Source organism: Phocoena sinus, chromosome 15 (genome assembly GCF_008692025.1).
Source record: "Phocoena sinus isolate mPhoSin1 chromosome 15, mPhoSin1.pri, whole genome shotgun sequence".
Lineage (NCBI taxonomy): Eukaryota > Metazoa > Chordata > Mammalia > Artiodactyla > Phocoenidae > Phocoena > Phocoena sinus.
The window spans coordinates 52587014-52600954 of record NC_045777.1 but is presented as its reverse complement, the minus strand read 5'-3'; the positions used below and the strand labels follow the sequence as shown (position 1 = coordinate 52600954).

The window sequence follows — 13941 nt, the reverse complement described above, 5'->3', positions numbered from 1 at the left end:
TGGATGGAGGGTTGCTGCTCCGGTCTGGGCCCAGCTCTTTCTTTGGAATGAAAACGGAGGATAAGAGTTCCAACAAACCACCAGGTTGGGTTGGCCTCACCCCTCCCTGCATCCTGCTCCCCAGAGCCAATTTCTGTTCTGTGCCCAGGAGTGAGGAAGGAGCAACCTTACTGTACCGCCACCCGCCCGTGGTTACTAAGTAACTCATGCTCACCTGAAGAGGTACCGTGTTCACCTCTCAGCTGTCACTGTGCCTTAGGGTTCCCATCTTTCCCAACAGCTTAAGAGGAAATGCCATTGGGGTGGCCGGAGCCAAAGCCCTGGCGAATGCTCTGAGGGTCAACTCAAGTCTCCGAAGACTCAAGTGAGTGGTTGTATAGACCTACCTGCGCCTTAAAACAGCAGACTTCTCTTCTGGAACCTCCCCCGTGGCATAAGACGCGCTTGATTTCCTCTGTAGCTGCTTCCTTCCGAGTACAAGTAGCTGACACTATTCTGATTACTATAGTCCATATTGTGGATGGGTTTGTTCACTTCTGCATTTTTGGTCTTATGTCCGCCACGGCACCTGGACGAGACAACCTGGCGGCCTGCAGACACAGGTCTCAGGGTTAAATGCCACTTTGCTGTTGCTATGGCGCCTGTGGATAAATCAGTCTCAGACTTGTCCCAAGATGTGCAGTGCTGCTTCCTGGGGAGTGTTCTTCTGTCCTGAATGGCTCACTGTGGTGTCTCCATCTTTTCTCTGCCTAGTCTCCAAGAGAATTCCTTGGGAATGGACGGGGCGATATGTGTTGCCACCGCACTGTCTGGAAACCATGGGCTACGGCACATCAAGTGAGTGGGGCTCAGCAGCATCTGCCCATTCCTGCCATCCTTGCTCACCCTTAGAACTGCTCCCAGGGTAGACGCTGCCTTCCGCCTGAGTCTCGGAGCCAGCTGACTCCCAGGCCCCTTAGCAGCTCTGCAAGGGAACTCAGTATAAGAGGGAGCCATGCTGAGCCTTGTCCACAGGAGGAATCCTGGAAGCACAAAGGTTTCACACTGGGTTCTGCATTTTATGTAGTGACCATCTGTGCTTTACTAATGAGAATCTTCAGGCCTCCAGCCCTTCAGTCAATTTCTCAAGCCCTGTCCTAATCCTTCTCTTCTAGTCTCCAGGGAAATCACATTGGAGAATCTGGTGCCAGGATGATCTCAGAGGCTATCAAGACAAATGCCTCCTCGTGCACTGTTGAAATGTGAGCAAAAGAAGTTCTTGGTGGACCAGGCAGAAGAACAGCAGAGACACAGCTGGAAGCTTTCCAACAAAAAGACCACTTTCCAAGGTGCCTTCCTGTGTTCTGGGAATGATGCTGACCTGCAGGAGAGCTGGTCTTCTACAAGGAGGCAGGAGTGGTGCTGCCAAAGGAGGACACAAGCACCTCTCCTGGTCCAGGGTCAGTCCAGGCAGGGGAGCGATGAACACTGTGCTACAGCACAAGGAAAGGAGGGTCTTCCTCCAAGGGGATCAGGGACAGGCCTCAGAACTCAGCAAGTAAGAAGCCAGTTGGAGCCATTTATATCCTGAGGTCTTCATGTGCCCCTACTTTTTCTTATCATTACTGCCCTTTTCCACTGACCTGGCTAAAATCATCCCCCTCACTCTGAAATGAGTTGCCATCTTCAAGCCCATGAAGAGTATCAATTTGGCATCCGTGACAGAGGGGACCTCTCTTTCTTTTCTCAAGACGAAAAACAGGATTTAGGAGTATGATCCTTAGAGTCATATGGAAAAATTATGAAAAAATTTTAAAGAGAAATGAAGGCTTCAGTTATAGGATTCTGGAGACAGACCAAAAAAGTTCTCCAAGGTTTTTGCCATCTTTTATCCAATACAAAATCTCTGATTTTGTCTGCTATATGTCATTTGGAATTTGGCATAGTGGTTATCAATGGCACATTAAATGTCAATGCCATAATATATACTAGGCTTCCCAAAGCACTACTGTGGCTACAGCTTCCCTGTAAGGGCAAGAAAGGCGAGCTTCCATGTGGCATAAATTCCCTCAGACATCTGCCCGTGTTGAAAGGAAAAATATTCCAAACGGACATCACAGCTCTCATCAACTAAATAACCAAGGAAAATGCTTATGAAAATTATAAAGTAATTATCACTTTTAAATTTGAATAGGAACTATGTTCCAAATGTTCCTTTAAAAATGAGTATTTGGGGGCTTCCCTGGTGGTGCAGTGGTTGAGAGTCCACCTGCCGATGCAGGGGACAGGGGTTCGTGCCCCAGTCCGGGAAGATCCCACATGCCGTGGAGTGGCTAGGCCCGTGAGCCATGGCTGCTGAGCCTGCGCGTCCAGAGCCTGTGCTCCGCAACGGGAGAGGCCACAACGGTGAGAGGCCCGTGTACTGCAAAAAACAACAACAAAAAAAAGAGTATTTGGGCAAGAATCATCATTGGATGATAAAACCATGGATAAAAGCCTATTAGGGAAGAAAATCACAGTCTCAAAGTATCACCCCACAGAGGGGTATTTACAAAGGTTCCTTAAAAATGGAGACATTTTGGGACTTCCCTGGTGGCACAGTGGTTAAGAATCTGCCTGCCAATGCAAGGGACACAGGTTCCCCTGTGTCCCTTTCCCTGCCCAGGGAAGATCCCACATGCCGCGGAGCAACTAAGCCCGTGTGCCACAACTACCGAGCCTGAGCTCTAGAGCCTGCGAGCCACAACCACTGAGCCCACGTGCCACAACTACTGAAGCCCACATGCCTAGAGCCTGTGCTCCACAACAAGAGAAGCCACTGCAATGAGAAGCCCGTGCACCGCAACAAAGAGTAGCCCCTGCTCGCCATAACTAGAGAAAGCCTGTACGCAGCAATGAAGACCCAACACAGCCAAAAATAAATTAATTTATAAAAAAGGACACGTCACTGATGTATTTTATTCTTGCCGAAAATGTCTACTTGAATCTAATCATGAATGAACAGTCAGACAAAATCCAAATGGAGGGGCATTCTGGGGAAAAAAAAGGAAAAACTAGCCTGACCTCTTAAAAAACGTCAACATCATGAAAAATACAAAAGGCTGGGGACTATTTTAAACGAAAGGATATTATTGAAGAGTCATAACAACTTAAGATCTTTGATTGGATCCTAGACTAGAGGGAAAAAATCAGCTATAAAGAACATTATTTGGAAGTTGGGGACATTTGAACATAGGTCTAGTTATAGTCTTTACTGGATCACTGGTTTTGAAAGATATTTTTGCTGGGTATAGAATTCCAGGGTGACAGTTTTTTCTTTCAGCACTTTCAAGATGTTGCGATACTGTCTTCTGGTTTGCACTGTTTCTGGCTAAGCTGAGAATGTGACAGACAGTAGTTGCAGTAGCCAAATGCTAGAGAAAGCTGTGCCTTTGCAGGAACCTAGCACTGGAGAAAACTCAGGGGCCAAAGCAGTGGAGAAAAAAGTGTGCTCTCCAGGAACTTCGAAAGCAGCCGCACTGGGAATTGGAAGTAAAGGCCCCTCTTCTCTCCTTCAAAGTCTCTCTAGCACCCTACTGACGAGGCTTAACATCTTGCTGGCTAGCAAAGGAGAGATATTTACAACGAATAGCTCCACTATCACAGAGCAGGCCAAAAGGTGAATTTGGAGCTGAGGCAATAAATTGATAATCAGCACAATGGGATTTTGGGGGTCTTTTTTGTATTCCATTTTGGACAAACATGCCCCTGTGTCTTCAGGATCAGTAATGTTTTCTTCTGCAGTGTCTAATCTGATCTTAATCTCAGCTTGCACAGTCCTCTCATTTTTTTAAATCTCTAGCAGTACTGTGTGAGACTTTCTTTCCATCTTCCATATCTCACAACCTGCTCATGCGTTCCTCTACCGTCTGAATATATGGAATACAGTTATAACTGTCTGAATGTCCCTTTCTACTAATTCTATCAACTGTCATTTTTGCATCATTTCTTGACTTTTCTTATTATACCTGGTAATTTTTGATTTGATCCCAGACATTGAAAATTTTATCTTGTTGGGTATTGACTATTTTCATATTCCTTAAAATATTCTTGAGCTTTATTCTGGGACACAATTACCTAGAAACAGTTGGATCCTTTCAAAACTTGCTTTGAAGATTTGCTAGTCAGGATCAGCCATCCTTTAGTCTAGGGCTACTTTGACTCAGCTTCTAAGGCAATGTCTCAGTATTCTGGGTACTCTACCTGATGCCCAAGTCAAGAGAACTGTTTTGGGCCGTATCTACAATAGACACTATAGAAATCCAGGTGTAAAAGATCATGAAATCAGCCTTAGCCTTCTTACCCCAAATAGCAGCACCAACCCAAATGGTTATCTGGTGTGTATGTTTTCAATATACAACACATATTTAAGCAGAATGGCTCCTAATGCAAACTTTGCTTCATCATTACACACACAGTCACTTCCTCCCTCTCTCTCTCCCACAGACTCAACCCCTCTCATTCCACAGGCTAGTTCCCTTCAGTTAAAAAGCCATGTTCATGTTCCTCTTAAAAAAAAAAAAAAAAAAGGCCCTCTGCCCCTCCAAAATGTTCTTTGATCCCACTCTTCCCTGGCTCTGCCTTCCATTTTCACTTATGACCACCCACCTTCCAAATAGTCACCAATACTCACTTCAAATCCCAACCTCTCTTCAACCCTCACCTGCTATCTTGCTTTTCCTTGTTGAGGTCACCAGAGATTTCCTAACTGTCCATTTCAGTGACTTCTCTGACTCAAGCTCACTTACAGCAAGGACCTCACATTGTTCACCTCTCCCTTCTTGGGAAATTCTCCCCTGCCCTGGATTCCATAACATTACCATCTTCCAATCCTTCCACCTTCTCATTATCACTCTTTGAAAAACTAAACATATTTCTCCTGATTATTAAAGGAAAAATACATTCACTTTAGAAAATCTAGAAAATACTTTCCCAGTCTCTCCTGGCTCCTCGTGGACTCTCCCCTTAGACACAGGCTTCCACCCTTAGCTCTCTTCTCATCCCACGTGTTCTCCCCTGAGGAATCTTATACACAAATGATTCTCAAACCTGAATCTCCAGCCCTCACCCCTTTCCTGCCTGTACATTTATCTTTTTAAAAAATTCATTTTCATCAGGACAAAATGTGTAGTAATACACAGTTTAAAAAGTCAGAGTAAAAAAAAAAAAAAAAAAAAAAAAAAAAAAGTCAGAGTACTAGGCTTATAATGGGAAAGAACAATCTCCTGTCCTATTCCTCCCCTTCCTGAATACCTCTCCACCCCAAAGCTAAATGTCATACATACACTAGTTCTTGTTTTATCATTTTAGAGATTATCTATTAGCTTTCTATTATGGGAAATGGCACTTGTACGTATATCACCGTATGTCCCCACTTTGTTTCTCCATCCTTCCAATACAGTTACAGCATGATTCTTGGGTAAATCATTATTTAGTGTTTATTTTATGATTTTATTAGTATTGATGATCACTGCTGAGCCATTTTCTTCCTATATAATTTATTGTTCTTTCTAGAATTAAAAGTTGCATCATTTTAAACTTTCTATGTCACTACTGCTTAATTTTTCCAAACGATCTAACAGAAAAGTAAAATCTGAATACTGTTTCCTACAGACATATTGGTTATCCTATCAGTTCCATTTTCCCCTAATGACATTACTTCTTGAGCCCTTTGTCTTCCTGCTCCAGTCGCACCCTTATAGAAAGGACTTCTGTTCTGGGTAGGAGGCAGAAGCTTTTAGTTCACTTCCAATTCAGCCAGTCCTGTGTTCTAGCACACATGAGTCCCCTGGGCCAATCTAACAGCTGTGATATTTATGCAGTATGCATAAATGATGTTACAGTTTAAAATACTAGTGAAAGAGATCTTGTATTTCTTCTTCCTGCCCCAGATAAAAGGGAAACAGTTCTTCAGAATTCCCAATGGACATCCTCGATAGTTATCCCCACCAATAAAAACTGAGGACTTAAAAAGTTCCTTTACATTTTCTGCCAATACATGTATTTTAAAGCATTTTAAGAGGTCCTTTGATTACACAGCAAAAAAAACAAAAAAAGCTGTCAGCAATGATCTAAAAGCTAGTTTTTCATTGACCTAATCACACAATCTTCTCTGGGGCCTGAGTCTGTTCTGCTGCTTGACCAAACCAAATGACACCAAATCGTAAGGCCCCTGCACACATCTGACTCCCGGATCTGTCAGAGCAACAGAAGTACATTAATAATTACGATCCATACTTGAAGCTCCTTTGTTGAAAGATGCTGCTCAAGTAAGGAAACATCAGACCACGCAGGACTCTGCACAAAGTCAGTTAATCAAGGGATGAGGGATGACAAGAAGCAGGTGAGACAATGACTAGCCGCTGCAGCTCTTGCCTCCACCTGTGGACGTGTTATCTGTGGTTTGGGTTGGGCTCCCATGTTAATGCCCATTAGAAGAAAGCATCACATAAGGGAAACAGAGATACAATTTTTGTTTTTTAAAATAAAAGTCAGGTCAGACTCAGGTAAACCAAAGCTATGTCATCCAAGGAGATGCAATGACTCTCTTGTGCCTTAAAAGTCACAGCATCTGAGGAGGTAATGTGGCTCCCGATACACCTCTTCCCCGTTAGCTTATCGTTTCAAAGATGGCACATCTCAAATTACTGGTGAATTAACTGAATGCTTTTTTATAAAAAGGGGGTAATCTCTTATGTAAAACTGAGGGAAAGACAGAGAAAAAAGCAAACATAGAAATCACTGTCACATAGTCTCCTGAAATTCACATGTAATATAATAACCCATGAACTCTTCTTAAATAAGTATTTATATGTTATGGTACAAATAAATAATTATACTTTCAAATAAAACAATAATATAAAAATATGGTATTAAATAAATTTATTAAGAGAGAACTTCCCAAGTCGTCTGACTTTATAAGTGAAATCAATGAAAACTCCTCTGTGCTTTCCATATTAACAAGACAAAACCAAACTCCACCTATCTGTCACTTCTCCTTTCACAGAAGGGAAATTCTAGTGCTATTCTATCAAATTCAATTCTGGTTTATTTTTTTAGGTCAGAAACATGAATCTGTACCAAAACTTTTTCCTTAATTTGCTCCTTCCTAAGGAGGAATGTCAGCCTTCTGAGAGAAAATGGAGTATGTATGATCTGGAGCATCGATCTGTTGCCTGATTTTCAAGGAAAGCTAGTTTTCGTCTGAGTCAGCTGACTTTCCTTCAGACAATTTTAGTAAAATACATTTAAAGCTTGGTATCGTGAGCATGCAGAAGAAAGAAAATAAAGGCTAGAATCAAAAGCTGATCTAAAATAAACATTCTGAACTGTATGCGATGAATAGTCAGACACTCCCCCACAACTCCTGAAATGAGTCCTGTGCCCAGTTCTAGCCCCAGGTCTGGACTCGAAGGTCCGGCTGACTTTTAGAGGAAAAGTATGACAAAAATAACGGCAAGACTTACACAGAGTTAGCTGTTATTTCTCAAGGTTTTGTCCTGTGGATGTGAATCACTAAGAACACATGCATTTCCCAAGTTTTAGGAGATAGATAAGGGAAAAAAAATCATCTTTGGGGTTTGCTCCGGTTCTTGTTTAAGCTTTGGAGTGTGTAGAGTAACACACAGGAGGCTAAAGCGGAAACAGGTTTTGCTTCATTAACAATGAGTCCTGCTGGCTTATCCAACAAAATGCCTATTTCCTTCTGACCCTTTAATTTCCCCTTTACCTACAAATCTGAGGGTTTTAGTCTGCCTGGGTCCCTTGGCAAGAAGGTCAGAAGTCATTGTCACTCTCATCCAGGGGCTCAGGTTTCCGGACTCTTTGACTGGGCTTAGCTGGTGAGAGACCAATGCTCTCGTCCTCCAAATCGTCATCGTCTTCATCATCCTCCATGTCAATCTCACTGTCCTCTGAGTCTTCCTACAGGAAAAGACAGCAAATACAGCTGAGAGTCCCGTCCTGCTGACATCATGTCAGCAGAGACCCTACCTTGCTTTTTTACTACTTGCTCAATAACCAGCAACACCCACATGAAGGAAGAGCTTGCCAGAGTAGCAGTCAGGCTGTGGGAGCATAAGAACGGGGCCAGTGTCTATATATTGCCGGTTGAAATACATATATAAATGTGTCTTCCAACCAGTAACCCTCAAACACCAACGGGCAACCCAAGGCTGGAGCTGCAAGGTGGCTTTCCCGCCGCCGTCTCAGGAGCACCACTGGATGTGCACGGAAGCTCACTGGAGGCCCAGAGACCCACCTGTGGACAGCAAGAAGGGCAGGGGCTTGGTGGGGGTTGCTTATTTCGGCTTTTGGATGGAAAGCCACTCAGGAAATGGGTGTAAGGAGCAAAATAAAAGACATTCTCTCTTTCATCATCTAGATCAGGGTGACCAACTCAACCAGCTTTTTCATACTGCAAGTCCTGTATCCCCAGTAAACCAGGATGGTCAGTCACTCTATATAGACCCTTCCCACCTGCACACATACATGCTGCAATCTCCTTCTTCTTAAAAACACAAAATAAAAAACCCTAAAATGTAACCCCACCTTCCTCTGCAGCTACTCTGCCCTGTTCTCCTGTGGCCTCACAGCAAACCCCCAGAACGAGCTTGCACTCACGCTATCCCTGCTGGCTCCCCTCTCGCTGCCCTCTAAGCACCCACTAGCCAGGCTCTCACCCCCCCCTCAAGTCCCCCAAGACTGAAACGTTCAATGGACTCAGATCCTATGGGTAATTCTCCGTCCTCCTGTTTGACCCATGGCTGCATCTGACACAGGACTGCTCCTCCTCCCCCGGAACCCCCTTCCGGTGCTCCAGGCCCCCTCCTCTCAGGTGCTTGCCCCACCTCACTTCCTTGTCTTCTCCGTAGAGCTTGCCTGACCTGCTTTCTCGCCCTGACCTCTGCAATACAGGGTCGGCCTTGGGCCTCCTCTCTTCCCTTTCTACTCTCTCTCCCCAAGCAATCACATCTATCCTCGTGGTGGTCTTTGGGTGGCTCCCCCAAATTCAATCTCCAGCTCAGACCTGACCCTTGAAGTCCTCAACACCAGCATGTGGACATCTAGCAAGCAGCTCACACTGAGAATGTCCAAAACCGGACTCTTGATCTGCTCTCAAGTCCCTTCCTCAGGTCTGCCCCCCTCAGGAAATGAAAACTATGCTTTCAGCCAATTAAGCCACAACCAGGGCATTTCTCTCTTTCTCTAACACCTCATGTCCAATTAACAAAACCTAATGGTTCTCACCTTAGAAACATCCAGAACCTGACCACTTCTCACCAGTCTGCTGCTACCGTCACCCTCACTCTGAACTAGACCCCTGCAAATGCCCCCCACCTGGTTCCTCTGAAACTCAGGTCAGCTCTCCTGGGTCTCCAGCACCTCCCCCCCTGCACTCAGAGAGCACAAGCCCTCGCCACATCCTGCAAAGCTGTGCGTGGCCCCTGCTGCCTCTCCTGCTGCTCCTGCTGCCTCTCCTGCTGCTCCTGCCCCAGTTCACTCACTCCCAGTCACGCTGCCGCCTCCGGCCCTCGAATTCAGGAACCATGTTTCCTAGGCCTCACTGCCCTACCGCAGCATCACCTTCCTCCTGCCACTCAGCCCCCTGCCCAATGTCACCTAATCAGAGACCTTCCCTGACCAATCAGAAGACATCGACCTCCTCCCTCATCCCTGTCACTCTGTCCCCTGAACCTGCTTTATTTTTCTTATCACCATGACCCCTGATGTATCTGCTTGATGACCGTTGGAATGTAAGCCTCAAGAAGGCAGGGGCTTTGTTCTGTTCACTGCTGTATTCCCCTAACCCCTAACAGTGCCTGGTACGTAACAGGCACTCAACAAGGACCTGGCAAGTGAATGAGTGAACAGGTGAAGGACAAGCCCCTATGCCCAGGGGGATGTGTGGAAACAGCCTCCTTGAGATAAATAAGGGGCAACAGGCACAGAGGAGATTTTAAGCTACAAATAAGGCATTTACTCAGAAAAGTAGAAAGCTATACAAATGATCAAGCAAATCATAAGAAAAGAGGCCAGTGTCATGAGTTTCCACACCAGACTTTCCCTAATTCTGTCTCAGATGGGTAAGATGGATAGATAGAAGCTATTTAGCCATCCATCCCCTACTTTGTTAAAAAAATTTTGGAGGTAGTCTTTCTGCTTCTCTACAGACTGTCTTCTATGAATTCAAGGCCCTATCTTCTCTGTGCATCTTGCCCAGCAAATCTGAGTGACCTCTCCCCTCCTGTAAATTTCTCTAAAAGTATTCACCATTGGTACCTAATAAATGGAACTGTTTGTACAAGAATATCAGCCCACGCTATGTGCATGCACTAGTGCCGTGCTCCAAACACACATGGCATTCAGCCTGATGGGAAGTCTGTGATCTCCATCAGTCCAGTCACCTTTGCCTCTTGGGCCTCACAGCCCTGCCAGGGACTCAACAAAGAAGGCACGCCCAGATCGATGGACAGTGCGGCCCCAATAACTGGACCCCAGCAAGGATGCCTTGGTTCCCCATTCCATTGGTTTCCCAGTCAGTTATCCACTCAACAGTGCTCAAGGCATCAGCAACCTGATGTCACACTCTGGCCCTGGTCTCAAGAGAGCCTGCCTTCATGTTCCCTCCCCAGAATGGAGCTGAAGAAAAGCCTGGTCTTGATCCCAGCCCTCAGCAGAATCCCTTCTCTTCTAGGTTACAGTTCAGGGGCCTGATAACCTTCCTTGTCTCTTGGCTCAGTGTTCACCCCGCCTCCTCATTAGCACAGGGACCTCTAGGTAACTTCACCACTCACCGTGGAACCCATGTGAGTGGCTTCTTGCCCCAGACACAAGGCATCACTCTTGGGGAAGGCTCTCTGCTGACCGTAAGTGGCTCACACACACACAAATGGAGGTGAAAAAGAAAACCAACCTGTTTCTTGGAGCTGGAAGTCTTGCATTTACCTAAGAGAGCTGGTGCTGCTTCCATCTTTGGAAAGCGAGAATGGAAAGAACAATGAGAAGAAAAAGAAAAAGTAGGGCAAGCACGTTCATTTGAAAAGAAAAGAAATGAGCCAACAACCAGCAAAGAAGAGAGTCTAGCTCCTTGGGAGGTCGAACGCTGCCACAAACCCAGCAAAGGGCCGGGCTGAGAAGCAGCACCTCGTGCTAAACTGGTCAGATACACTTAGCTTCTCGGCCAAACTAGCCTACGAGGCTGGCCCAAGACGGCCAAGACCAGGACAGCTCAGGGAGCTGGTCGGGACTCACATCGTCATCCGAGTCTCCACCTTGCATTGTGCCCACAACGCGTTTGCTGGGTCGTCCTGAGGAGAACAAAAGCATGAAGAAAGTATGAAAACCTTGTAGGATACAGGACAGGAAACGGCCTTCAAGATTTGCTTTCCTTTAGAAAACTGGGAAAAAGAAGAATCACATTAAAAAACTGACTTAAGAAAAAAAAACGGACTTAAGTAGGTACTTTCCTGGTGGTCCAGTGGTTAAGGTTCCGTGCTCCCAGTGCAGGCGGCCTGGGTTCAATCCCTGGTCAGGGAACTAGATCCCACATGCATGCCAAAACTAAAGATCCCATATGCCACAAATAAAGACCCCATACGAGGCAACGATGATCCCACGTGCTGCAACTAAGACCCGGCACAGCCAAATACATAAAATAAGTAAATAAATACTTAAAAAAAAATAAAAACAAAAAACTGACTTAAGTAGCATCCAGCTAATCAGAACTGTGACAGTAATAGATTTTCTGCATTTCCACTTTGAAAAAGAGGAAAAGGGCATTAAAATATAAGCACAAATCATAAATCAGAAAAATAAATATGCATCCTGTAAATATTTTAGGTAAAAGTCACTGAATCCCATTATTAGTATACATGCAATAGAACAGATGTGCTCTCTGTTGAAAAAAGAAATATATTCTCCTTTTATGGGCCAGTGTCACTTGTACTTGGATCTATGTCTGAGCTCCAAACAGTAAAAAAAATTTAAGTATCACATTAATTTATCCTTCAAAACACCATCATTATCTAAGTGATTCTCCCCTCCTCCTCTGGAAGTCAATGTTTTCTAGACGAGACTTCTGCAAAAACTCAAGAGCCATCCTTGCTGGGTGAAGGCAGAGAGCTGCACATACCCGAAGGCTGAAAAACGGCCACCGGTGACGCCAGGGCCAGGCCTCAGAAGAAAGGCAGCGAAGGCAGCTCAGAGGAGCTCATTCAGGGCAGGCCTGGAGATGGTCATCAAGAGCTGTTTATGGACACGCTCCCTTGGTCAGATAAAATGCAACTCTTGTGTTGTTTGAAGAACTTATTTGTAGTTTTTGGAAATGAACCCTGTGATTTTACTTCTGCAGGCTGAGTGGTCAGCAAGAGAATTTAGGAAACCAGTGCCCTTACTATGTTCTATTAGCCAATTCCATACCTTTTTAGAGCCTTGGCCCCCATCTGCAGAATGGGAGGCATAACCTCTAACCTCTATTTATATCATGAAGCTCTTAAAAAATAAAAGGAAGAGAAAGGAATCAGAGCATCTAATTATCCTATAAAAAAATGAAATGTAATAAATAAAAATAGCTGAGCCTATAAGAGAAAGCAGTTAATATAAAACAATAAAGATGATTTACGACTTAGAAGTATTATATACATAAAAATGCAATTTTGTTCCAAAAATTAACAGGTAGTAGAAATGCTTTATAGGCAAATATAGGGCAATTTAGTATCTATCAAAATAACAATTTATATAACCTTTGACCTAAGAATTCCATTTTTAATAATGCAACCTAAAAAAACACTTGCACATATGCGGAAAGATGTACATACAAAGGAAAGAGTGGAAATACTTAAATATATATCAATATGGAATGCCCAAATAAATTATGGGTACAGCCACAGGATGGAATACTATGCAGCTGTCAGAAAGAATGAAGCAGATTTATATTTTACTGACCTGGAAAAGGTTCCAGTATATTTAATAATAATTTTAAAAAGCAAGTACAGAACCACACACAATCTGGTCCCATTTAGGTTAAAAAATGTTTCAGGTGATCTTTGTGTCCACATCTGAGTGTGTGTGTGTGTGCGCACTCACGAGCGCACACTTGTAAATGTGTGGAAAGGTAATTTGGAAGGACACACCCCAAGCCACTGGCCATGACCCCTGTAGGTGAGGGTGTGGGACATGAGGAAGACCCCAGGGGAGCACCCACATTTGCTCCACATATGTTATTGCTTGAATCTTTTGCAGTAAGAAGGCAGAAACTAGAAGAACCTTTTTTTTTTTTTTTTTTGGCCACACCTCACAGCATGAGGGATCTTAGTTCCTTGGCCAGGGATCAAACCTGTGCCCCCTGCAGTGGGAGCACAGTCCTAACTACTGGACCGCCAGGGAATTCCCAGAAGAACTTTTTTTTAACAGCACAGATGCTCATGTAAGTCCCTTATTTGTGCATTAATTCTCTGACCATAAGGGATGTAACTGCACTGAGAGCAGTTTGGACCCAAAATGGGCAGAATTCAGCTGATCAGCAGAGGCAGTGTGTTATGTGGCCTCTGTGAGAAGTACCAAACCATAAATAAGACTGGTTATTCTTGGGACCAAAGGTAAGAGTATTAGCAGCAAAGATGACCACTGACCAGTTTAAGAGCCAAATCCTGATAAACAACAGGGCAGTGTGCTTACGGGCCTCGAAACCAAGCAGCCCTGACCCAATCCCGGCCGCCATTTCCTGTGACAGGGCATGGGGCGGAGGGCAAGCAAGAGCCACTGTGGTACCTTGCAAGAGCGCCTCCATGGCTGTCCGTGGCTTGGACAGCCGTCTCTCTTCTAGTTCACTGTCGGATTCATCGTTCTCCTGGATGTCAATGTCGGAGTCATCGTTACCTGGCAGCGACACAAGTAGGCAAAACAAAAGGGCAGCTCCGTCAT

At 44.7% G+C, this 13941-nt stretch overlaps 2 protein-coding genes across 15 annotated transcripts in view; one reads left to right on the top strand and one right to left on the bottom strand.

The window, feature by feature from the left end:
* NLRC3 (NLR family CARD domain containing 3) overlaps positions 1-2311 on the top strand; it is a 36863-nt gene extending 34552 nt beyond the window's left edge. For all 6 annotated transcript variants that reach the window (XM_032606666.1, XM_032606661.1, XM_032606663.1 and 3 more), the window contains 3 exons: positions 281-364; positions 754-837; positions 1155-2311. In XM_032606666.1, coding sequence (XP_032462557.1) covers positions 281-364; positions 754-837; positions 1155-1245 — 259 coding nt within the window. In that variant the 3' untranslated portion in view covers positions 1246-2311. The remainder of the gene's footprint in view (positions 1-280; positions 365-753; positions 838-1154) is intronic.
* Positions 2312-6883: 4572 nt separating this feature from the next.
* Positions 6884-13941, bottom strand: part of CLUAP1 (clusterin associated protein 1) — a 42716-nt gene continuing 35658 nt past the window's right edge. For 6 of the 9 annotated variants that reach the window (XM_032606215.1, XM_032606208.1, XM_032606213.1 and 3 more), the window contains 4 exons: positions 13789-13896; positions 11272-11327; positions 10934-10990; positions 6884-7941 (listed from right to left, as the gene is read on the bottom strand). In XM_032606215.1, the coding sequence (XP_032462106.1) occupies positions 7795-7941; positions 10934-10990; positions 11272-11327; positions 13789-13896 (368 nt within the window). In that variant the 3' untranslated portion in view covers positions 6884-7794. The remainder of the gene's footprint in view (positions 7942-10933; positions 10991-11271; positions 11328-13788; positions 13897-13941) is intronic. The other 3 variants (XM_032606214.1, XM_032606212.1, XM_032606216.1) reach the window with 1 other exon arrangement.